Source organism: Diceros bicornis, chromosome 25, assembly GCF_020826845.1.
Source record: "Diceros bicornis minor isolate mBicDic1 chromosome 25, mDicBic1.mat.cur, whole genome shotgun sequence".
In the NCBI taxonomy this organism is placed as follows: domain Eukaryota; kingdom Metazoa; phylum Chordata; class Mammalia; order Perissodactyla; family Rhinocerotidae; genus Diceros; species Diceros bicornis.
The window spans coordinates 16,527,956-16,553,787 of record NC_080764.1 but is presented as its reverse complement, the minus strand read 5'-3'; the positions used below and the strand labels follow the sequence as shown (position 1 = coordinate 16,553,787).

Sequence of the window (25,832 nt, the reverse complement as noted above, 5' to 3'; positions counted from 1 at the left end):
TATAAGCGGATCAAGTACAAATACTCATTGTCCTAAGCTATAAGATATTAAGCACAAAATATAAACAACATATTGCAACTTTATTAGATTCTTCTATTGTACTGGCTCATGGCACTCAACCAAGGCCTTAGTAATCTATAACTTGAACATCTTCAAGATGTCACAGTACATAACATGAAATCTGATTAGTGGCACAAGACTAGTCAACCTGTCAACACACTGACCACTAATGTCACAGCTGTGGTCACTTAATGCTTTTATAATAATTCAATCCTAAAGTGAAGATATTCAGTATTACGTGAGGGTTCTCTGCTGCTGCTGTGTAAGTTATCATTCAAGAAAACTTTGCCAGACCAGGCCTAATTAAGGTCAGATACTAGCTGATGCCATTTGGCAGGTAAGTCAAAACTCTGCCTAATATTTAGACTGAGAAAGGCAGCAAGTCTATGAAAAATTATTTGCTCTTTTGGGTTCCTATTCCTACACCTCCACACATTCCCTCCTCAATGTGTCCTGTTCTCCATTCATCTAATGTCCTGATATGACCCCCTGGGTGCTAGCCAAGAAAGAGTGGAATCAGGGTTTTGCTCAGAGCAGGTGAAGGGGGTAGATGGGTGGATGAATGGACAAAGTGACGACAGGAGGGCAGAAAGGACAACATTCCAAAACCTTCCTATTTAATAAAATACTCTTCATGACATCTCTGGGGCTGTAAGCAGAGCTTGTGTAAAGAAGTTCACTCTGACGATTAAGGACTTGTGTGGCCGAGTGAGGCGGTTTCTTAACCTGTCCCCGCCTCCTAACAGGTTTTGCTAGAAGTCTGTGGGCGATGAGGGGGGCAACACCCCTCCCCAGAAGGCTGTTTTACAACACTGGCTGCTGAGGTGGCAGCCCCAGCGGCAGCCATTTTGGAACGGGCAGTTACGGCTGCACACTCTGGAACTTGTCAGGTCTGTCAAGGCTGATGTCTGAGGAGCGTTTCAGTCCACGTCCACGTCAGTGAGGGTCAGTGGTGTCTGGTGGCCACGGTCAGCGTTCTATCCCTTGATGACAGCAATCGGTCTCAGTTTAATGGCCTTCTTGCTGATCCCTGCATCGTGGCAGGTGTTCACGACATCGGTCACATTCTTATAGGACTCAGGAGCCTGCAGGGGAGGAGTTACACATTGTAAAAGTCTAGGTAAGATGGAATCTTTCAAGGCATTAAACTTCACTTGTAATTCAAGAAATGCACATTAAAACAATACTGAGGGTTTTTGTTTTTTGCCTATCAAATAAGCAAAGATTAAAAAGATGATTAAGAGCTCAGTGCTTTAAGGGCATAGTAAGATAAACACTCTCATTTAGTTTTATATTTTTTCTGTATTTCTCAAAATTTCCCCAAAGAATATATCTCACTTGTATAACTAGGAAAAGCAGTAGATGTAACTAAATGAAACATACACACCAATACCTCATTGGAAGGAAATAAACCAAACCATCCTGTTAGTGGTAATTATCTTTGGATGGTGGAGTTATTGGCAATTCTGATTTTCTTTCTTTATATATTTCTACAGTGGTCAAAATTCCTGAAATGAACATGTATGACCTTCACAATAAGGAAGAGTTAGTAAACTACCACTAACACTATATGTGTGTATGTATATATGTGTATATTTATGTACACACACAATTTATTTCTGTTTCTAGCAGACCTTCCCCCTGCATTCCTACCCACGCTCACCGTCTTGCCACCATCAGAACGAATCTCATCACACACACCCTTTATCCCCATTCATGTCAACACAGGAATCTTAGGCCTCCCAGACTGATTCCCACAGGGCTCTGTACATACCCCTTTCTAGCCCATCTCCCATCCCTTCCAATTTCTGAAACTTTTCCACTGAGTCAAGAGCAGAATCCCCTCCTTCTTCCCTTCTTCGAACATTCCCTTCATTTTCTTGTTCCTGCTGAAACATGGATCTCCCCTGAGGATATTACTTCTGCCTCCAACTTTCTGAAGTGGTAGCTATTTTCTCTCCCAAATTGGGTCATGCCCTTAGGCCCAGAAGCGGGACAGGTGTCCCTGCTCTTCACAGATCCTTCCAGACCATTCTCTGTCCGTCCTCCCTAAGCACTCCCAGTTTTGAGTCCTGCAGTCTTCATTTACACCACCTTCATTTATACTACCTCTTCTTGTTGCAGTTCTCTGCTGGAGTCTGAATCACTCCCCATCATTACTTGAAGATTTCTAGTTCCTGGTTCACTGTCACTCTCTCCTGCTCTAGTTCTGAGTGATTTCAGAATCCACAAGACAATCCTTTCAGTACCGTGGCTTCTTACTTCCTTGATTTCTGCTCTTTCAATGCCTGTTACCTCAGCCACTCACTTCCAGGGTCATACCCCAGAACTTGTCATTATCTATGATTACAACTCCTCTATAATCTCAGTTTCAAGTACCCAGGCTCCTGATCACAGCCCAGGTTTCCAGCTCCCTCCCCCTTATGCTCCATCTCCAACAATCCTTTAACCCCATGAGACTTACGATCCCTTTGCAACACCCTCAAGAACCCTACTTCTTTCACTGTGCCATACTTGCAACCCTGATTAAAGGTAACTCAACATCGATTTCATGCCTGCAGCCACACAGTTGAATGTAGTTGAAAAAAACACCTAACCACTGAATTTAGCCCAAAGTGGGCCCTTGGTGCTGTCTGGCAATCACCAAAAATTTCACGAGGCCAATTCCTCTTTCTGTCTCTTAGATGACTGTATCATACTTTCTCCTGCAGCCTCACTCTCAGTTGCTGGCCCTACTTCCTATTACACTGAAAATAGAAACAACCAGAACAGAATCTCCATAAACTCGCACCATCTTTCCTGACTACCTGCATCTGTACCTTCTCTTTTTTATTAAGGTTGAATTATCTGAGCTCCTAGCAAAGACCAACCTCATCCACTTGTGCACCAGATCCCATCTCCTCTCATCTACTCGACGACACTGCTCCAGTAATTCCCTCCTCTTTTTCCCATCATCAATCTCTCTTCTAGATTCTTCTCATCAGCATGCAAACGCATTTAGTCAGATCATGTTACTCTTCTGCTCAGAATTCTCCAATGTCTTCCCATCATCTCACTCAGAGTCAGAGCAAAAATCTTTTTGTAAAAGAAAAGACAAAAGACCCACATGATGTGGTGCCCCCTAACTCTAACCTCATCTCACTCTTGCTTGCTCTTGTCACACTGGCCCCCTTGCTGCTTCTTGAACATCCAAGCATAATCTCACCTCACAGTTTTTGCACTTGCTGTTCTCTCTGCCTAGAAAGCTTCCCCCTAGATCCCCACACAGCCTGTTCCCTCATTCCCTTGAGGTCCCTACTCAAACATCACCTCACTACACCCTATCAGAACTGTATCCACCCCCAACTGCTCTCTGTCCTCCTGGCCATTTTTACTTCTTTTTTTTTTTTTTTTAAAGATTTTATTTATTTATTTATTTCCCCCCCAAAGCCCCAGTAGATAGTTGTATGTCATAGTTGCACATCCTTCCAGTTGCTGTATGTGGGACGCGGCCTCAGCACGGCCGGAGAAGCGGTGCGTCGGTGCGCGCCCGGGATCCAAACCCGGGCTGCCAGCAGCGGAGCGCATGTACTTAACCGCTAAGCCACGGGGCCAGCCCGCCATTTTTACTTTGTAGTACTTATCGTCATCTAACTATCACTATACATTTAACACTATACATTTTACATTTGGTAAGTTTCACAAGGAAGGGATTTATGCTAGTTTTGTTCACTGCAGTATCCCCAGCATCTAGAACAGTACCTATAGCAGATATTTCATAAGTATTAGCTGAATGAGTGAATGAAAAAAATCATTTGTAAAACATGCAAGTAAAAAATATACCAAATGTTAATAGAGCTTATCTCTGGCTGGTGGAACTCTAGATGGTTTCTGTTTTCTTCTTTGTATTTTCCAAAACCTCTTAATTTAAACATGTTATTCTTAAAATCAGGGGAAAAGTTAATAGTTATTAAAAAATAAGGTTTTGTCATACTCTGACTCTGTAATCCTACTTTTGGGATTTCACTCTAATTATTAAAACATCTGGGAAAAAAGCTTCATGCATGAAGACACTCACTACAACTTAATTTTTTAGTAGCAAAAATTTGGAAGCTTCTTAAATGTCCAATATGGGTACTGAGCAATCATTAGAAAGTGACACAAACAATTTTATAAAAATGTGCTAAATTAAAAAAAGTACTACAAAATGTTTGTAAACTATGATTATAACTAGTTTAAAAAAAGCATTTAGGGGAAAAAAAATGGCAATAAATATCCTACAAAAGGAGGTAAATATTAGGGCACTGAGTTTCTGGATGACTACTTCTTTTCTCTTAAACTTTTTAAATGAGTTATGTTGGTTCTAATTTAAATATGTACATATGTGTACAGATACATACATATAATTTAAACAAAATCTTTGCTCCCTTGTGAATCAAACAAAACTGTTTCCCCAAACATTTTCCCCCTGCTTTTTCAAATCTGCTTTCCAATTTAAACGTAAGTATATAGCTGTGCAAAAGAAAGGTTAAAATGAGTCAGCTCAAACTATTTTAAAGCTTAATATGTAGACAGAGACTATACACAAAAAGAAAAATTATTCTTATGGATTTGTCTCATAATTAATCTCCAAACAAAAGAGAAGACAATGATAAACTGTAATTGAGGTTATTTTAAAAACAACAACTTCTGTTAGCAATACCAAAAATTGCTGTCTCTGCCAGTGAACTGGCATAAATCATAAACAATTTTACACTGAATATTTATCAAAATTTCACTTACCTCTTCCATAACCAGTTTGGGTGAGGCAACACGGATTGCAATTCCCATATCTGCCAATTTGTCTAAGACATCCTGGAAATCTAAATTACGTCGAGATTTTGCTCGAGACAATGCACGGCCCTGGAATAAGAAAGGAATAAACTTCACTTTATAAATTCTGAGCTACAATTTATGTTCAATCCCAGCAATTATTTAAATCCTTAGGATTATATGCTTTTTCCTTGACTTCTTTTTAAACTAAAAAAGAGTTAAAAAACATCTTTTTCTATTTTATCAACCTTATTATGTGCCTTTTGTTATAAGCCTCATCATATCCTTTTGGAAAACAAATTTCCATCTATACAAAGCACTTAGTATTTCAAGATTTAGTTTTGTGTTTCTAACTACTATTAATTATCAATTCAGTAAAAGTATACTAATTTTTAATTGTAAACAGTATGTCATCACAAAACCTTTGTGCTCTCTGCAATTTAAAACAGTTTCTCAGGGCCGGCCCCGTGGCTTAGCGGTTAAGTGCGCGCACTCTGCTGCTGGTGGCCCCGGTTGGGATCCCGGGCGCGCACCTACGCGCCGCTTCTAACGGCCATGCTGAGGCCGCGTCCCACGTACAGCAACTGGAAGGATGTGCAGCTATGGCATACAACTATCTACTGGGGCTTTGGGGAAAAAAAAAAATAAATAAAATTATAAAACAGTTTCTCCACTTGAGCACTACCGAAGTTCTGGACCAGATAATTCTTTGTTGTGGGGACTGTCCTGTACATTATAGGATATTTAGCAGCATCCTGCCAGTAGCACAACTCCCCTCCTCCACTGTGACAATCAAAAATGCCCCCAGACATTACTAATGTGTATGTGTGGGATGACCCTGGTTTTGATCAGTGGGTTAAAACTAGGAGTTGGGAGGCAGCTGGAAATGAGAAAGGATCAGAGAAAAAAGTGTGGTTAAATATATTTGTGAGTGTCTGTCCTATGAGAAGGTATTCTAGACAGTTTCTATTTTCCACTCCATCACTAGCTAAGCACTCTGATGGCTTAGAATAGGGGTTGGCAAACTGGTTCTTGGGCCAAATCTAGCCTACCACCTGTTTTTGTAAATAAAGTTTTATTGCAACACAGCAACGCCCATTTGTTTATGTATTGTCTATGGCTGCTTTTTCACTACAATGGCACAATCAAATAGCTGCTACAGAGACCATGTGGCCCGAAAACCCTAAAATATTTACTGCCTGACACTTTATAGAAAAAGTTTACCAACCCCTGGCTTAGAAGATAAGAGGCAATATGTTAAAATAGGTGTGCAATCTACACATGGGCTCTGATTTGCAAATAGGGCATATCCCCCAAATCTTCAGTGAACCCACTCAATAAGGAATAAATTATGCAAATTACTAGGTCTGGTAAATTGCTGAGATAAGCTGTGATGCACATTTGCATCAGTTAAAGTTCTATCAGTTATGCTAGTATGACAATTTCTCAGTCTGGATTTTGTGCCCTTGCAGAGATGAGGAACAGTCCCTGGCCCTACCACGACCCCACTAAGGTACAGATACTAGGTGACCTCAGTTGGTCACCAGGCAGCATATATTATGGAAATAAATTCACGTAGAAGATAAAACAGACCCAAACCTCTAATTTGTTAATGCTCAATCAAGTACATTTACCTGTCAAAATGCAAAACAATGACTAAACTGAAGGCAGCATTTCTAAGTAAGTTTCTCTTTTCCTTACCGCTCCATGACAGGTTGTTCCAAAGGTCTCAGTCATGCCCTGTTCAGTGCCAGTAAGAACATAACTACAGGTTCCCATGGTGCCACCAATGAGCACTGGTTGTCCAGTAAGCTGAGGATGCACACAAATCAAACGTGTTAAAATGAGCTTTTTATGCCTGAGATTTAGATTTTCCTTTGCATTGGAGGACCGTGGGAGAAACCTGGGCCTCTAAAACGCATTGTTCTCACAACTACATTATGACGTTATTTTCATTCTTTGATAATTGAGAGGGGAGAGAAGAGGAAGAGAGTGAAAATGTGAGGACCAGGAAGGCAGCAGATGACAAACTCAATCTAAGAGCAAAGCAAAATTCAAAGATGCAGGGAAACGTTCGCAGGAAGAACATCCTGAGCAGGGCGCCTGCCCTCTCCAGCTTCGGTTTCCTCATTTGCGAGATGGGAGCAGGCTAAGGGTCTTTCTAACTCTATCACAGCCAGACACCAGAAGGATAAGAAAAATGAAAGACTGAGTTTAATCGTAATTATTTTCCAATCACTCAAAGGCTTTGAAAAGATAACCTTAATTCATCTTAATTAAGTACAATATTCTCCATGCAGCACTTTTTGGACAGCACACTGCGAGCCCAGATGACGGGGCAGTCACTGCTTCAGAGAAGACTGGAAATCACTGTTTTTACGGATGACAGATTATTTTCTTTTCACAATTGCTGCTTTCCTGTTTAAATTCATCCATATTTAGAACTATCTAAATCATGCCCCCATTGCTTAAAACCACAAATGGCTTAGTACGTACTTGGTAATCCACAGCAATGAGGGGATGGTGAGGAGGGAAAGCTCGGGTGGATCCCTTCCTGTGTACTAACAGCGTCCGCTCCTTCCCGTCCACCACATGCTGTTCTACTTTGGCGATATTGTGAGAAACATCATAGATCACGTGTAGGTCCAAGTCATCAGGGGTTGTGTTGAAGACCTTGGCAAAAGCCTAAGAGAAAAAGCTGAAGTTAAAAGCAGCCAGAACCAGCTCTTTAGAACTTATCTGACTGATTTCAGCTAGTCTGTTCCCGAAGGGAGTGAGGGCTTTAAGAATTCAGAAACAGCAGTATTACTAATCTTCATGTAAGGGACAAAAACTGTCTTTTAGACCACATAGCAAATTCCACTCCATAAATTCCAACTTTGGATGAAAAGCTGCTTGGCTACTCTTGATGCCATCCTTCAGAACTGCTTCTTCCTTAGCCTTCTGAATCTTGGTGAACGCCACTTCTAACCTCTGCAGCTCAAGGCAAACCTAGGAATAATTCTGGCTTCTCTTCTTCCCTTACTCCCCATGCCTGATACCCTGCTGATTTAGTTTAAGGAGACACCAAAAGCTTGGACACTTTGCCAATATCTTAAATATTTATTACATAAATTTCTAAAACCAGAGTCTAGAGGCTTTGATTTGACTATACTATGCTTTAAAGCACTTAACTTCACCATGAATAACTTAGAACAGAAGAGCAACTTCAACTGTACCTGACGGGTTAAGAAGGTCATGGAGGAGCGGTTGACCCAGGCATAGTTCCCAGCTGCTGCCATTCCCTTCAGATAGTCCTGACCCTCTGGGGAAGCGATTCGAGCACAAGCCAACTGACGGTCATTGACTATAATCTTGTCTCTCTTCATGGCTTTTTCCATAGCTACCAGTGCATCTGGAACAAGAGAGGCGCAAGTCCAAACCAGCCAGCTTTCCCTTTATAATTCAGATTTACTGCAGAAAGGTAGGCTACATTCAAACCCATTCCATGAAAAAACAAGTAAAACACAACTTTCCTTTTAAAGTGTTTCTGAGTTCATGTATTTGCTTGGTCAAGACATACTTATGGAGAATCTTCTCTGTCAGAGCTGTGACACAAGTTACGTGGGCTACAAAGACAGTATGTGCCCTCTAGGAACTTGTAAGGGAATGAGATGTGTACATGAACAGCAACAACATGGTCTTAGTTACTCCTTTCCTCGCAAGTGAATGAATGAGAACAGAAGTAGTAGAATACATTTTATTACCATCATGGTTTTTTAAAAATAATTCTTAGGGACTTAATATAAAAGAGCTGCTGACAAGTTGCTAGATCTTCTGCAGGAAAGTGAAAACCATGACAAAGTGTAGAGAAGTACTCAGCAAAAAGTTCAGAAATACTAGTCAATGCTCCATATATTTGCTAGATTAAATATTCCAATAGCTCAGGCTGGCACAAATTATTAAATTCCCATAGGATAAAATGTACATACAAGGATGAACTATCATACACAATTTAAAGTTTATAATAATTTCCATGTGTCTATGTAACTTTTCATATATTCATAAATCCTTTCACACATCCTACAAATCATCCAAAATGACCTTCCCACTATTTCCCTGCCTTCTGCTTTTGTTCATGCTGTCTTTTGGTCATAAATGTCCTTCACGTGTGATTGTCCAAACTGTGAACGTTATGTGTCTGTTTCCTAAACAATTTGTCTCTTCTATTTTATCAATTACTACCTTCTGGCTTTACTTTTTCTTTTTAATGAACATGACACCTCTCTCATGAGACAATTTGGGGGCAGAGTCCTTGCACTATTTCCTCACTGAATCCACTATAACACGTAATCTTGCGGTATAGGTATCTACGATATATTTGCATACATCATATACTCTATAATTTAAGGTATTTCTTGCTCTTTCAAGGCCAGGTAGAAAGACATAATAAACAGAGCCAAGTAAACATAATCAACAGAGCCAATATGTACTGAGTTCTTACTAAGTGTCAGGCACTGATGCAAGTTCTTTACATATATTATTTCATTTAATCTCCTACGACAATACCATATGAAATAATCGTCGTTCCCATTTTTTTCAGACAAGGAAGTTAAGGCCCAGTGAGGTTAAGTTGTTCAAGGTCACACTGGTAATTAGGAGAACCAGGGTAAAAACGTACACAGTATAGTTACAGAGCTTTCTCTCTTAAATCTCTATACAGTTCCCCATAAAATGTATATTTTAACACCAAGACAAAAATGAGGTCCAGAATATACCTGTGGCTACTTGGTGGCCCAAGCCTCTGCTTCCACTGTGGATCATCACACACACCTGTCCTCTATGGTCGATGCCCATTTTCTTAGCAGCATACTCATTGAAAATCTCATCCACAACCTGGATTTCTGCATAGTGGTTGCCTGCTCCCAGGGTCCCCAACTGCAAATGTAAGAATGTCTGATAAAATAGCTTCTATTCCAGTTAAAAAAAAAAATCCATTTAAAAAGCAAATAGGTAAAAACAACGAATAACAACAAAAAAATAACCAAACAGTGTTTTACGTAATAAAAAAATTTCTAAGCCTTAGAAATGCTTCATTCATTTAAAGCAATATTCCACACAACAAAAATAATGTAGAGCAGCCTCTGAAGTTTACTGTATTATTATCTCCTTGAGGTAGACACATATTAAAAGCTTCATAAACCCGAACTCAGACCATCTTACGGCTCATAGGACGTTTTAAACATTGTGGAGACAAGGGTCAAATTTTGGGATGAACTCTGGTGAATGCTGACTCTTACACAAGGTCCAAGTTTAAATGATTTCTGAAACATCCATGAGTTCACTGACACCCTGCATTATCCATCACTGAAAGAATATACCCCATAACTGGAGTTAACAGACGATTTTGGGAACCAGAGAATGGCGGTGCTGAAGAGCCTTTAGGGGTTGCCCGTTTTAACTATCCCAATTTTCAGATGAGAAAACAAGACCCAGAGAGGCACAAGAGGCTTGCTCAAGGTCACTGTGAATTAGTGGCAAAGCCATCACAATTACACACAATTAGCTGTAAATTTCAAACATCTGGTATATTCTTATCTCATAGACACCGTGAACTGACAAGGTATCTCTTTTCATCTTAGACCCCAGAAAACTTTCAGCCAAATGTGTAGACTGTCCAAGTATGAACATATATGCAATTTTTTTAAGTCTTATAATCATATCCTATTTTCCTCCCATCCACTCTAATTCACCATATTTTGTTTTATTTTATGAACATCTGCAAGCTCCTGATAGCTTTTTAAGAGTAAGAAGGAGCCATAAACAAACAAATTTGTGTTCTTTTTGATATAATGTGAAAAAACCTGGGGCTGTATTTGCTACATAGAAGACAGACTTTTCCCCCAACAAAAAAATATTAAAAAAATGAACATGTCATCCCTCCAAAGAAAGTGTTACCTGAGGAAGGCCTCTTTTTTTAGCCCTTGGAGAGACCTTATTGGGGTCAGCTTGCAGCATCCTTCCATACTCCTCACAGTGCTCCTTGTCTTCAGCCCAGGCATAGCCTTCTCTGAGGGACCAGTCCACACCCATCTCCAAAGCCTCCTCCAGGTCTCTGAGTGAGTAATAAGGTGCTGGTCATTTCAGAGCCAAGGCAGAACAAAATCTAAGGACGATCACTTCTCAAAAAGGCAGAAGATAACGCTACATATACTGACTACTGCCTGTGTACCTGGCATTGTGCTAGATACAGTTTATGCTCTTAGCAATTCTAGTTTTTTGAGACAAGCAGTTACATAAATAATTGCAATATTACATAGTAAATGCCCTATTAGAGATGATTATCATTCTGGACATTTATACAGCCCCCTGTACTTTTCAAATCTTATTTACATTAGATTTGACTCTCTGATCCTGAATTCAATAAGGTGGTGATTAAGTATAAAGAAAATTGATAACCATAATAAAATATCACTATCTACCACTAACTTTACCACAGCTACTGGCCTTCATTAATAATTTATGAAAAATTACAGTCAAATAATAAATAAAGCTATCTACATGTTCTCAGGTGACACAGGTTAAATTTTAAGGTCTATTCCCCTCTTCACAGAAGTAGTATGTGGCTTCATTGCACCTGCATTTTGAAGCTGAGGTACACAATACATTAAACTCCTAGAAGGAAAAAGCTTTGATCTTCATCTAAGGTCCACCCCTCTTCCAAAACACTACCAGGAGAGATTTAGGACACAATTCCTATCTAAAATATTTGTAAAGATGCTTGGAATTTATATTTTCCAGGTATGCTTTTCCAAGTGGGGCTTGGAATATACGTCAGGGACTACATGTCAGGGACCACATGAAACCACAGAATGAGTATCTTCCGAGTGTATCAATTTTATTCCAAGTTTCTTTTTTTGTTGGAGGGGAGTTGTATAATGTGACAGGTAATAGCTAAAAACACTTTAATATTAATGTATGTACATAAATTTGAACAGAATGCAAAATTCACATGAATTTTAAAGATAGAACAGAAGATGTTAAAGAAACATACTTGTTAAGCACACCCTTCTGCAAAGTTTAAGGTGCACAGCTTTACATGAACTATGACACAGTACAGTCAATGGCTATCGCAAAGGCAGTTATGCTGTAGCCTTATATTTCTCTACTTTGGAAATATATAACATCTTAGTCGAAGAAGACATTCAGTGCTATCATTCCAAAAGGAAGGTCATGGATAAATAACGATTCACTGAAAAAAGGCAGTGGGTTCAGAATACAGCCTCTGAAGCCAAAGCATCTTTAGTTCGAATCCTAACTTTACTTACTAGCTTATTTACTATTACCTCTCTAAACTACAGCTTCCTCTCTTGTAAATTAGGGATATTAGGGTTATTATCTAGACAAAATGATATGATACACGTATACTATAGCACAGTGCCTTGCACAAAGAAGCGCTCAATAAATGTCAGTGGATATTATTCTAAATTCTACTATAGGTCAAAGGCTGTTACAATGAACATCCATTGACTAATATCTATAATAAATGGGCTGGACTTCATGCTTAAAAAACCAATTCATTACTACTTCCTGAAAAGTGACTGAACAACCCCCATCTCCTCAGAGTCCTACTGGAACTAAGTGTGAGGGTCATGTGGGTATTATCGCTCTCACTCTATTTACTGGAAACTTGTGCTCTTACTTGGCATTCATTGGGATGACACCTTTTGATCCCACTCCAACAGGAATGTGGTCAAACATAGCTTGGGCAAGCTGCTCCTTCACAGGCTGCACATCACTTTCATCTAAATTGGTTCTGAGTAAGCGAACACCGCAGTTGATGTCAAATCCGACGCCACCTTCAGAGAGAAAAGTTAGTCAGATACTGGCAAAATCAGGTAGGGCATTGTTACCTACGGTCCCACCATTAATATAGGGTTTAAAAGATAGCCATCCTTTTAAAGACAACTATGTTTTAAAGTAGCCAACAAAGTGGTTCTCTGAGGTAAAGTCTGATGACATCAAAACAATTTAAAGTAACACACATATTAAAGGTACTCTGTAGGCCAGGGAGGCAATAATGAACAATGAGTAACATCTAGACTAGAGATTAAAATGTGAATTATGTGTTTCTCTTTTTTTCTTGATTACTCTTGTTGGCAATTTATGAATTCTATTAGTCTTTTCAAAGAACCAACTTTCGGCTTTGTTGATCCTTTCTATTGTATATCATTTCACTAACTTTGCTTTTAATTACTTCCACCTTTCTACCTTTTTTGGGTTTAGTTTGTTGTTCTTTCTCTAACTTTTTGAGATAGATACTTAGATCAATGATATTTTAGCCTTTTTCTTTTCTAATTTGTGCATTTAAGGCTATGTATTTCTATCTAAATATAGCATTAACAGTAACCCACAGTTTTTAGACATAAGTATTTTTTATTAACAGTAGTTAACATTATTTTGTAGTTTCCATTATTTTTTTTGACTTGTGGGTTATTTAAAAGCATATTGCTTAATTTATAAATACTTGGGAGGGTTTTCTAGTTTTTGTTGTTACTGTTGTTAATGATTTCTAACATTAAGTTAGAAATATCTACCAGTGGTTCTTAAGTGTGGTCCAGAGATCTTGCTGGTCTAGAAGACTAATTGTATAATGAGGCTAAGACATTTTGGCCTTTTAAACTTATTCTCTTGTGTATACAGTGAAGTTTTCCAAAGGCTACATGACATGTGATAACTTGTTTGCTCTGATGGATAACGAAACACGTACTTGTGTATCGTTTTAAAAATTTCTCAGTTTTAATTTCTAGTAAGGTAAACACTGATAAAACCTTTTGAAATCAACCCTCAACAATTTTTAAGAACACAAACGGGTCTTGAGTCCAAAAAATTTGAGAACTGCTGCTCTATGATTTCAATGCTTTGAAATTTGAGATCTGCTTTACGGCTCAGCATGGACATTTGGTCAATTTTGGTAAACATTCTGTGTGCACTTGAAAAAAATGTGTATTCTACAGTTCTTGGATGCACATAATGTGTGCACACACAAGCATGCACATATATTAGAGGTCAAGATGTCAAGTTTTTTACCCAGATTGTTCAAATCACCTATATCCTTACAGATTGAAATCTGCCATTACCTCAAGAGAAAAACAGTGCTAAACGGTGGGCTCACGTAATTACACTTTTCCTCTGGATCTTAGCCTCACAAATTCTTACTGCCTTAACGGCTTTCGTATGCTTTCAAATAGATGTGTTTTGTTTTTGTTTTATTTTTGAAAAATTTTATCCAGCCTTTCTTGTTATTCTTGGCAGACGATTGGTCTTAAACAACCCTGACCGCCATTGCTACAGGCAGAACTCTCAAGATATAATTTAAACTTTCATCTTTTTTTTCAGACTCTGAAAGCAAAGATATTACTTCTAGTAAAATATTTTCAGTGACAGCACCCCACAGTAGAAAAGATGTATACAAATAGAGGTGAGTAATAATGACAATAATGAAAGCAAACTCACCAAGTACTTCCTGTGTGCCTAGCACTGTTCTAAGTATTTTACACATCTTAACTCATTTAATCTTAACAATAATGCTATGTGGTAAGTAACATCATTAGCTCCAATTTGCCCAAGAGGTAACTGCGACACACAGAAGATACATAATTTGCCAGGGAAGTATTTCAGTTTGTCTTCTACCCAATGTCTAGATAGTGCCTGGTATACAGTAGGGGCCCAAATAATTTTCAATAAATGTATGCTTTACTTGATACTTCAACAGCCTCTGTCACAATTAATTCTCTCAGTAAATGGGAGGAAAAGAAATAATAGAATATGAGACTGAGAAGCGCACACACAAAAAGAAGCCAAACAGCTGACAGGAGACGTGCACAGTGACCTTACCTGGGGATACCACTGCCTCAGGGTCATTCATATCAAAGGCTGCCATATTCCCAATAGCAAACCCGTAACCTGAATGGACATCAGGAAGCCCAATGGATCGCTGCAAGAGAATGAGAAAATGAAATACAGCCATCACAACCTGGCACCCTGGTGACCTGATACTAATTCTCAAACAGGCTGTGGACTGAAGTCTTCCCCAAATCAAAATTCTGTGTTCATGAAATTTTCTCTATTGGTGGAAATTAGCTATAAAAACTCCTACTATAAAGCTAAATACAGCAGGAAAAATCCTTTGTATAAAATTTGACCGTTAAGGAAACTGAAAGCAGAAAAGCTTCAGTATAATGTGACATAGGAGGACTACATACTAACTTTAATGTATTATTACATTTTAAAGATGATCTTTAGACACTGACAAATCGTGGTCGTGTTGGGTTGAGGAGGAATATATCCAATTTATACAGGTCCTTAGTGTTTAAGCAATCATAGACAAATGTAATCCATTTGATGCTATGAATATTGTATACTTTCTACATCTGGGGCCTAGAAAAGGATCCTGATCTAGGAAGGATGCAGGTCAAACATGGTTAAGGATATATTATAGACACCTAGACACTTATGAGTTCCTTAAATGCACAAGCCACATCTTTTCATTTTTTCCCCCAAGCATAGTAACTGGCATAAAGATCTCAAAAAGTGTCTTTTGTGAGGCTGGCCCCGTGGTGTAGCAGTTAAGTGCATGCGCTCTGCTGCTGGCGGCCTGGGGTTCGGAACCTGGCCGTGCACCAACACACCGCTTGTCAGGTCATGCTGTGGCGGCGTCCCACATAAAGTGGAGGAAGCTTGGCACAGATGTTAGCTCAGGGCCAGTCTTCCTCAGCAAAAAGAGGAGGATCAGCATGGATGTTAGCTCAGGGCTAATCTTCCTCACACAAAAAAAAAAAAAAAAGTGTCTTTTGAGACCCAGCCCTGATGGCCTATTGGTTAAAGTTCAGCATGCTCTGCTTCGGCGGCCCAGGTTCAGTTCCCGAGCACAGAACCATACCACTTGTCTGTCAGTAGCCATGCTGTGGTAGCGGCTCACATCGAAGAACTAGAAGGACCTACAACTAGAATATACAACTATGTACTAGGGCTTTGGAGAGGGGAAAAAAAAAAAGAGAGGAAGACTGGCAACAGATGTTAGCTCAGAGAGAATCTTTCCCAGCAAGAAAAAAAAACAGGTCTCTTGAATGGATTTATTTTAACATCTTCCTCTAATAGTGGAATGGGTACGTTAGACTGTGGAGGGGGCCCACTTGTACCATCCAGTTCTATCCTTGTTATCGCCCCCGCCCTCCTTTTCCAATCATGTCCAGAATAGCTATACTGTCCTTTCTCCCTCTCCTCAGTCCTAACCCTTAAACTTTTTTCCATTCTTTCTCTAATCATCCTCTTGAATGGGCCACAGTGAAACTTTCAATGGTGGTACAATGATCTAAGAATAAAGATGTACTAGAACAAAGAAACAAGAAAACAAACACTACTTCCAAGGTTCTCTAGTGCTTATAGATTCTAGCCAAAGGCAACTAGAAACTAAGAAGTTATCCAGACTCAATTAGTTCTTTAAGTCCCATGGTTATTTCTAGACGTTCAAAGACACCACTGTCAGTTGGATGTGGCCATTCATCCATTAAACAAACATCTAGACTAAGAGAAAATATAAATGATTAAAGCTCTGAACACAAACTCACATGAACAATCCCAGGCAGGGCTGCCACATTGCCAATTTGTTTCATGGCTGGCAGGAAGCCACCAACACCTGAAGACAAAAATTTAATATTAGAAAAGAGGACACATTTGATTTTTAGTATATTCATATGTTTCTAGATCACACTGAATGAAAGGGTAGTGGTTAGGACTACTAAAACAACAAAGCATGTAAAGGATGTCTGAGATGGAAGCGGGGAGGGAGCCTCTTCTGGAAGGCAGCACACGCACAGGAATTAGTGAGGGCAACTAGAATAACCATAAACATGCTGTCAGTGTTCTGTGCAGACCGCAACAGGGCTGCTTGCAAACACCGTACTGGGATATGTAAAACATAACTATTAAACATTATGTTGTCAATATAAAAAATGTATTCTTTTCAATAGTTCATATTATTTATAGAAAAAAATCAACACTGGTTTTATTGTAAGTGACAAAGAAGGGCAATGTGGAAGAACTGGGAAAACACTGGATTGAGAGTTAGGAGTTCTACTCCTAGCTCTGTCACTTGGTTGCTGTCATTTTAGACACATCAGCATACCCTGGTGGGGAATGGGGTGCGACTTAGTCTGTTGAACTAAAAACTAAAAGGGTTAAAACTAGATTTCCATTCCACCATCACCGTTAGAGCATTATATTAGAGCTTTATATATTTATCTCTAAATGTCACTACAGTTCTGCAAATAGGTGTAATAAACTTTCTTTTACAGACAGACAACTGAAGTCCAGTGAGGCTAACCAGTGTACTGGTTAAGAATACAGATTTTGGAATCAGACACGTGTGGATTTAATTCTGGCTCTGTCATGAGAAACTGTGCAACCTTGGACAAATTAAAATTACTTAACCTCACTGAGCCTTGACTTACATTTCTGTAAAACGGAGATAATAATATCTTCTTCTTAGAGTTACTCTAAAAATTACATAAGATAATTTATGTAAAGCAGCTAGTAAAGTGCCTGGCACATATCAAGTGCACAATAAATGGTAGTTCTTGGTATTACTGTCCAAGGTTAGCTGTGAAAACGACCAGGTCCACCCAGCTCCAAATGATTTCTACAAGGCCAGGTGGCTAACAATGTGATCACAAATAAGTAAGTTTTTTTGGTCTCATTTCAAGTCTTGGTCATTCCTTTTGTATTTTTAAATTATAATTATTTGAATTACCATTTTTTTCAGACCACAGAGAAGACACCACTTGTACTATCAACGTAAAACGCAAATGTACTTACCACCACCTCGACAGGCATTCCTTAATTCCTCAAACATTAATTTTTCCAGAGCATCATTCACATAGAAAACTCCTTCCACCTGGTACCAAAGAAAAGGAAAAACTATGTCTGAGCACATGAACATGATGTATAGGCACCGGACAGAAAATAAACACTGTATGCAATATTCATTTTGCTTTACTCTTTATAAAACACTTTCACATTACCTTAAATAGGCAGAAAACTTCCTATCAAAAACTACAAGATGTACCCATCTTTAAATATATCTTAAAAATGTATTTTGCCAAGTTCACAAATTGTTTTGTTAATTCTCCTCTCAAAGCCACATTTAAGAATTCAACAGGTAAAATATTTTCTGTGCGTGTGATAAAGAAAAGTCTTCCAACTACACTCTCACTAAGGCCACAAGGTCCCAGCACTCTTGTGCTTCGAAAGTATCAATGGGTTTTGTAGAAACAGACAAACCAAAAACTCAAATTGTAAACATAACAATGTAGTCATCTGACCTTAGTGTACTTTTTGTGTGCTAAAGGTAACAGCACATTTCATGTTCTTGTGTCCTACGCTGATTTACAAATCTACACTTTGGTAAATAACGAGTAAAAAAATTTTAACATGTAGCTATGTAGCTGTGTGCTCAGTTCTACAATTTACATAATTTTAAGAGAATAAAGAAGCTTAACAATAGAGGCATACAAAAGGCAACAGAGAACATAATTATGTAAATACCAAAGGCCAGACCATTTTTATCAGTGATCAAATACCATGAAGGAGCTGCTATCAGGAACTTTTACCAAGAACAGGATCATAAACCTTCAGTGCACTTGCATGGCACCTTAAGTGATTTCAAAAACCATTTAACAACATATGCACGAAAACCTCCTAAATGCCTTCTTTCTTCACTTTAATGGAAAATAATAAGCACAAACGGAGAAGAAGCCTGAGAGACACAGGGAGCCCAGGCTCTCAAACCCTCTGATATTGGGCTCCCAAGTCTCCATCTGGAATACATCATCCGGTCAGAGGAAAAGAAGAGCACTGGACACCAAGTCCTGGCTGAGTTTCTTATTAGCTACAGGAAGCTGTGTCACCGACTGTTCCTCAAGGTCCTTCTGGAAAGCGAATATTAAAAACAACCCCCTGCCCTGTGAATTTTCTAGGCTGTTCCGAAGAACAAGGCTGTTTTACTAGAAACCCACATGGATGAGTGAACGCTAAAAACTTGGTCCAGCGAACACAGGTCTGGAAACATCACCTAAACGTCCAGCATGACTCAGAGGAACTGCGCCCCAGTCCCAGCAACCATCCCCGGGACTGGCTGTGCCACCCAATAAAAGAGCACTAATGTCTCCGAGGCTCAGGAATGGAACACATCTTACGATGCGTTCATGAGACTCATGGGTGAAAACGCTTTGCAAACGCCCATCTCGTCTTTACTCCGATTCCCTAGACACACTCCGCTTGCGGGTCCTCGTGGTCTGGGGACTTCTTCCGTGGGGAGGCGGGGTCGGCAACCCCGGAGGCCGGAGAGCAGGCTGGGGTGCGGTGGGGTGGAACTCTGCCGGGGGCGGGGGCGCACCCACGGCCCACCAGGCGTCGGGAGGGCGAGGAGGCGGCCAGGTTGGCACGGAGGCGCCGCGGGACCCCAGCCGGGAAGGCCCCGCCACCCGCTCCTGCTCCCCCGCCTCACCTGCATGTTGGGCACGAAGCCCTTCTTGATTCTCCAGCAGTTTTTATTGATCTTGTCCAAGAACTGCAGCTCATCGTTATAGCTGCGACTCATGGCGGCGACCACGGTGGCGAAAACTCCCGGCTCGGCTTTCCAGAGCAGCTGCCGCGCTGTCCGGCTTTACGAATCACCGCCTTCCGGAGCTCAGCGCGCAGGCGCGGCCGGCTCCGCGGCAGGACGGGCGACGGCAAGCGCCGAGGCTCGAAACTCGTCGCACCAATCGCTTTTCTCTCGTTAAGTTAAACAGCCGTCTAGTGTTTACCTTTTTGGATATTTGCTAGTCATTCCCTTCTAGGCTAAAAGCTAAGCTAGATCCAGTAGTTTTTAGTATGATCCAGTTATTCCTCGTTTTGGAAGTGCTTTTCAGCACTGAAAAACGCACTGAATCTGGATCAGGTCCAAATGCTCTAATGAATACCTGTCTTGGGAGTTTCATCCCAGCACCGAGGGGAAAAAGATGTCTGCAGCTGAGAAAGAGAAACGTGTTTAAATAAATACCACAACTAAAATTTGCAGTGTTTCAGAATGAATTTGTGGATACACATTAAATAACTTTTTTGTTAGAAAAGAGCCTTCCAAAGAAGGAAACGGGACAGTTTATCATTTATTACAACAAACACTTACGGGAGCATCTATTATGGCCCAGATCTGCGCTCCAAAATGAGTAAATCGCAGTTCCTGTGGATAGCCAGGGCTTTTCTGTCCACACTTCTTGATGACTAAGTACTCTATGATCATGCTTTTATACAGTGGCCCTTGTTCAGAGTAATAAGTGAGCTTTAAGCGATTTTAGGTTCTAGTCCTACTTCATGTAAGGAACAGCGACTTTGGAATCAGAAAGACTGGGATTCGGTTTCTACCTCTGCCCTTTACCAGCTTTGTGTGATTAATCTCTCCTAACCTTTGTTTCCTCATCTGTAAAAGTTCATAATTCTTCGCAGAGGGACTATAAAGAGTAAATGAAAGGACACTCGTGTAGTAACCAGCACAGGGCTTGGCGCGTGGTCAGCGCTCCAGTAAACAGCTCTCTTCTTTTCCCTCACAGGTTGTCGGAGCCACAAAAGCCAAGTTAGTGCTCTCTATTCATTTCTTAGATTATCCATATCGGTTTCCCTTTCCTCCTCTTCTGCTCCACTTTCGCCCCACTGATTAGGTGCTCTAACAACATTACTATCATCAGTTACGAGTTATCTAGGTTTAGTGCTCTGCACTGCCATTTCATTTAATCTGGGAGGGAAAACATCCTAAAACTTAAAGAAGCGATACAACTTCCAGAGTCTCCTGCTATCACTCTGTTTCTCACTGGAAACATCTAAGAGACAAGGTATTCCCTTTGAAAATCAAGCCTTGAATTCTGCACAACCTCAGTTTTCGTACATGTTAAAGACACTAAATTCTCTTCTCTTATTCCTGTCTTATTTTATTAAAAAAAAAATCCAGGGCAGGAAATTTCTCAAATAAAAAGACAAGGTTGACACTGATAGAAAACAATTTTAATTAAATACAGGGGACAGTAATAGTAAATATAAAACATAAAATCCAATATGCAGGGAAGCGGCGGGAGGGGGAGAACCCCAGAGCGTTGACAAGGCTGGGATCTCCACTGATAGAAACTGAGGCAAATCTGTACGTGCGAGTTTCTCATGCACCTCATCTGAAGTGCATGCCTCTCTCTTGGCCCCAGAGCCTTATAAACACAGGAACACACAATGTGCATTGAGACATGAACACACATTCAAACATCCGCCCTCCACACACACACGGAGACACCCCCCTCCCCCATTCAGCTCTTTAACCCACTGCTTCACTCTAGGTGCCTGAGAGTTTGGGAAAGAAGACTTTCAGCCTAAGCTATTCACAAGGGCTTTACAATTCCAGTGTGTACTGTCTTCCCCTGCTGGGTTTACAGTAGATGTGGGATTAAGCGCCATTTACTTTCTGGAGTGGACTTTGAGCAGGCGATCAAGGGGCTGGCTTCTCCCTCCACTGCCTATGGATCAGATTCAGTTCTTTCCAACCAGGGAAACTTGGCTGCTGCTTTAAGGACGTTTCATACTTCAGGTCGGTGGAAATCAAAAGGAAATCCTGAAAAGGATGCAATGATGAAGATAATGTCAAACATTGGGCGCCTGCAGCCACACGATGTCTAGGTTAGCCTGAGGGGTGAGAGAGAGATGGCTTCTGTACCAGGTCCTACTATGTCACACCCTCCCCCTACCCCTGTCCGCCTTTGTGAGTGCCTCTGACCTAGGAACAGGCCATTTTGGATTACTGTCACCTTTCATGATTTAAGCAATTAGAGAAGGAGAGGGGGAGGGAAGAGGGAGTGCAGGGTAGTGTATAGGATTGGGGAATTCCGTCAGAATCTTATTTCCACCTCCCCAAACAGAAAACGCCAAAACAGAAGAAAATAGGTGTTCTGAAGTTTGTTAATAATGATTAACCAGGAGGCAGCTCACAACAGATCCCTGAACAGAACGCAGAGGCAGGTCTTTGGCTCAGGCTAAAGTTCACTGACGGAGAGAATCAAAAGAGCCGGTCTGAGCTTAGCCATGCCCTTTTCCAGCTACATAAACCACTTCACCCCTCTGAGTCTTACTTTCCTCATCTATAAAATGGGACTAATACTCCCAGCCTTACAGGTGGTCTTGTGGAATAACTAAAACACACTATAGTGCATCTTCTCGTACCGTGGTGTGAATAAATTTGGCTGTGAAGGGAAATCAGACTTGGTTTGATTTTTAAACTTAAGTTGAAATGCTTTTCATTGTTAATTGCAAGCTTTAAGAGCTAAACATTTTGTTTATAAAATTCCTGGGGCTGGGAAAAAACAAAGCAGAACAAAATAACAAAAAGCAAGCAAAATAGGAAGAGGCTTATTCTACTACGAAAAAAATGGGGTTGTTAAGAGAATATTCCTCACTCTTACCTCAAGTACTTCAATGTTGGAATTGACGAATGAGATTTTGTGTGGGTTGCGCAGAGGAAATCCTTGCTGCAACTTTGCTAAAATATAGAACAAGATGTAAATTAACTGGGTACGGGCACAGGAGTTTTGGCAAACTTTTTAGTAAAGGACTAATGAGCAGCTTTTTAATAATTTAGCTTTTCATTCTTCCTGGGTCTGTGTTTTCATTCTCTCTGATATCTCTGGCATTTTCCTGAGAGAATGGTTAATTAATCTGTGCTTAACAAAAATGCACCTGCAATTATGTGCATTTGGATGGCAGAAAAATGCTGGCAACTTGTCCAAGTTATATTTTGAAAATACTTTAAATAATGGTCCTGAGAACACTTTGGTATCTAATACACAAAGTATTTTAACCAAGCCAAATGCAAGATGCTACAGTTTGTGAACAAGCGCAATGTAGGGAGAAGGCCCAGGATTGTCATTCGTTAAAACTGTGTCTATCCATGGGGCCGGCCCCGTGGCATAGCTGTTAAGTGCACTGCGCACCGACGCACCACTTGTCAGGCCATGCTGTGGCAGCGTCCCACATAAAGTGGAGGAAGATGGGCATGGATGTTAGCTCAGGGCCCGTCTTCCTCAGTAAAAAGAGGAGGATTGGCATGGATGTTAGCTCAGGGCTGATCTTCCTCACAAAAAAAAAAAACTGCGTCTATCCAGATGGAGGAACTTGCACAAGAACAACAGAGATAGCCCCTAGGGAGAAGAATCTCATTTCCGGCTGACCTGAAGGAGACTCTTGACTGCCTAAGGAGAGTGGTTTCAATCTCCTTAACTCAACCAGAGTTAGCTGTTCCTGCTGAGTCTGGGAGTAGAGTTGCTAACAAGGCTTGGACCTGGAATGACTAATTTCGCAACATATTGTTGATGGTACAAACTTTGTAAATTCTGGTGCTGGCCTGGATTCGTAATAACACTCGAGAAGTACAAGCTTCAGGGTGGAAAGTCCCAAATAATCCCCAACATTTAGCCAATGTCAGATTCACACTGTTTCCCAAGCATCTCTTACTGTTGACCAGTGGGAGGACTCCGAAGTGGAGAATGGAGGACAGAATATTCTCGAACCTCAAGACCTAGAATGAAAGGGGAAAATGATCAGTTGCCAAATCAGGGCATTTTGAAAATACCATGCCTGGTTTGGACATGTGCTTTCCTGGACCTTAAGGGGACAGAGAGCAATAACTAGTATCTCCCCATAGAGATCGTCTAGCTTTCCAGACACTGAAAGCTATTTCGTGGGAAACCATATTACAGAGTTCCCCAACCTTTTCTCCTCCGTGAGGATGGACATTTTGGCTCCCCTTTATGCTAGATCATGGTGACAACAAATGCAAATGGACCACAGGGTGGCAGCAAACGTGGCAGTTTAGATATCTACCAAGTGAGACAATCTAGAACAGCTTAGATTTCCCAATTAGTAGTTTTCCCTTAATTTATTGGGAACTCCGGCTACAGGAGATCCCTTGTATTATATTATACTCTGAAGTTAATGGCATCACCAGATATCCAATTTATCTTTAATAAACTGTAGTAGTTGTATAATCTTAGCAAAGTGTTGGCTCCTGGGAAGATTCAGGTATTAAAAATAAATGGACTATGATGAAGATCAATTCATTCAATGAATATTTTTTGAGCATCTATATGCTTAGCAATAATAAGAATCCCTTTGCAGCTTAGCAAGGGTGGCTCTGAAGGCAGTCTTCCTGGTTTTACGTCTTATTTTTTACCACTTTACTGTGTGATGTTGGGAAAGTTACTTAACCTCTCTGTGCCTCAATTTCCTCAACTGTAAAATGAAGATAATGGTACTAATCTCAGAGGGATGTTGTCCAGATTAAACAAGTTAATATTCCGTAAGATGCCCGGTATATACCAATGTCAGCTTTTCAGAAATGCCATGGCTAGGACACTGTTGTTAATACTAAGCAGTTTATCTATGTCTTCCTGGAAGAGTTGGTCTCATTTTGCCTCCTGTCTGGGCTCAGGAAATAGTATTTATGAGAAAATCGGCTGTGCATTCTCATTGCCTTTAGTCTGTCATCTACCAAATGGCTATGCCCCGGGGGTGCTAACCCACAGTGCATGAGACAATACTGATATTTTAGACTTCGAATATCTAGCATGAAAGATATGACTTATTTTTCAGCTTGTTGACACTATTGCTATCGGCTTCTAATCTTCCCAACCTGAAAATCAGTATCCTCCTATAAAATAAAACAAACTTCTTATTTGGTCTCCTGGCTGAATTCTCTGGCTTTGTGGCTACGTTCCCTGGATCTATTCCTCTCTTAGTGGCTGTGAACATGGTAACAGTTAAATTCAGAACTTCCCATGTCTCAGGCACTGCTCTGTGAGAGGTTAAATGACTTGTCCAAGGCCACACAGCCAGGAAGTGGGAGTTCATTCTTGCACTTTGGCCTCAGAGTTTGTGTATGTAACCATTATGCTCTACTGCCCCTTGACATAGAAGTGGCAATAACTGGAATTAATTTTTATAAAAACAATGGCCATCATTTATTTAATGCCTACATGTAGCAATATGTTAAGTGAATTTCGTGTGTAACCGCAGCTCATCCTCCCAACATCCCCAAGGCTGGAATCCCCAGCTCCATACCCACTTGCACTGCCTGTTCTCTTGCTCTGATTTATTTTTCTCTATAGTATTTTTAAGCACACACAGTATATATTTGTTGTCTGCCACCCCCACCCTGTCACACACACAGACGCACACTCACACACACTCAGATAGGGTTTCCCAGCAGTGGCACTACTGACATTTTGGGACAGCTCATTCTTTGTTGTAGGGGCTGTCTTGTGCACTGGGGGATATTTAGCAGCGTCCTTAGCCTCTACCCAGTAAGTGCCTATAGCATCGCCTCCACTCCCCAAGAGACAGACAGCCAAAGATGTCTTCAGACATTGCCAAATGTCCCTGGTGGGCAAAATGAACTCTAGTTGAGAACCACTGCTCTAGAATATAAGTGCCACGAGGGCGGGGGTGCCAGTGAGTGATTTGGCTGATCTTTCTGAACTTGGGGGGTAAGGGATTTCCAATTCACGTGTTGGGATGTCCTCTTCCAGTCAGGAAGTCACCAGGCTGGGCCCCTCAAAAGGTATCTACACAACCAACCTTGACCTAATTTTAGGAGACGGGTAGAAAGCCTTCGAAGAGAAAACTTAATCATGGCCTAATAATTTACATATAGCCTTGTGCTGTGGGAGTCTGGATCTTAAAGTAGCTCTAGAGGATTATTTTATCCTGAAAGTGAAATCTCGCTGAAAATGCCTGTTTTTCCAACATTACACAATGTCTGGCAGTGGTTTTTTTTTTTTTTTTTTTTTGTGAGGAAGATCAGCCCTGAGCTAAGATCCATGCCAATCTTCCTCTTTTTTTTTTTTTTTACCAGGAAGACTGGCCCTGGGCTAACA

General features: G+C 40.5%; 2 protein-coding genes across 2 annotated transcripts in view; both read right to left on the bottom strand.

The window, feature by feature from the left end:
* Nucleotides 1-855: 855 nt before the first annotated feature.
* RTCB (RNA 2',3'-cyclic phosphate and 5'-OH ligase) lies at nt 856-19,551 on the bottom strand. The gene is made up of 12 exons (XM_058568486.1): nt 19,397-19,551; nt 17,707-17,785; nt 16,461-16,528; nt 14,728-14,827; nt 12,533-12,689; nt 10,789-10,945; nt 9,609-9,768; nt 8,070-8,245; nt 7,348-7,536; nt 6,553-6,663; nt 4,822-4,941; nt 856-1,145 (listed from the first exon to the last, which is right to left on the bottom strand). Exons 1-12 carry the CDS (start codon nt 19,487-19,489, stop codon nt 1,038-1,040), a joined length of 1,518 nt encoding a protein of 505 aa, XP_058424469.1. The 5' UTR covers nt 19,490-19,551; the 3' UTR covers nt 856-1,037.
* A 1,793-nt stretch (nt 19,552-21,344) lies between these two features.
* The window catches only part of BPIFC (BPI fold containing family C), a 32,740-nt gene continuing 28,252 nt past the window's right edge, over nt 21,345-25,832 (bottom strand). The window contains exons 13-15 of the mRNA XM_058568487.1: nt 23,413-23,476; nt 22,365-22,441; nt 21,345-21,520 (exon numbers count right to left, since the gene is read on the bottom strand). Of these exons, the coding sequence (XP_058424470.1) occupies nt 21,398-21,520; nt 22,365-22,441; nt 23,413-23,476 (264 nt within the window). The 3' untranslated portion in view covers nt 21,345-21,397. The remainder of the gene's footprint in view (nt 21,521-22,364; nt 22,442-23,412; nt 23,477-25,832) is intronic.

What these genes read in the sequence shown, in the direction of transcription:
- RTCB (XM_058568486.1), bottom strand. Translation starts at nt 19,489, where the DNA reads ATGAGTCGCAGCTATAACGATGAGCTGCAGTTCTTGGACAAGATCAAT. An exon ending in GCTTCGTGCCCAACATGCAG is followed by an intron (nt 17,786 to 19,396) that starts GTGAGGCGGGGG and finishes CTTTGGTACCAG; the next exon opens with GTGGAAGGAGTTTTCTATGT. An exon ending in TGAGGCAGTGGTATCCCCAG is followed by an intron (nt 12,690 to 14,727) that starts GTAAGGTCACTG and finishes TTCTCTCTGAAG; the next exon opens with GTGGCGTCGGATTTGACATC.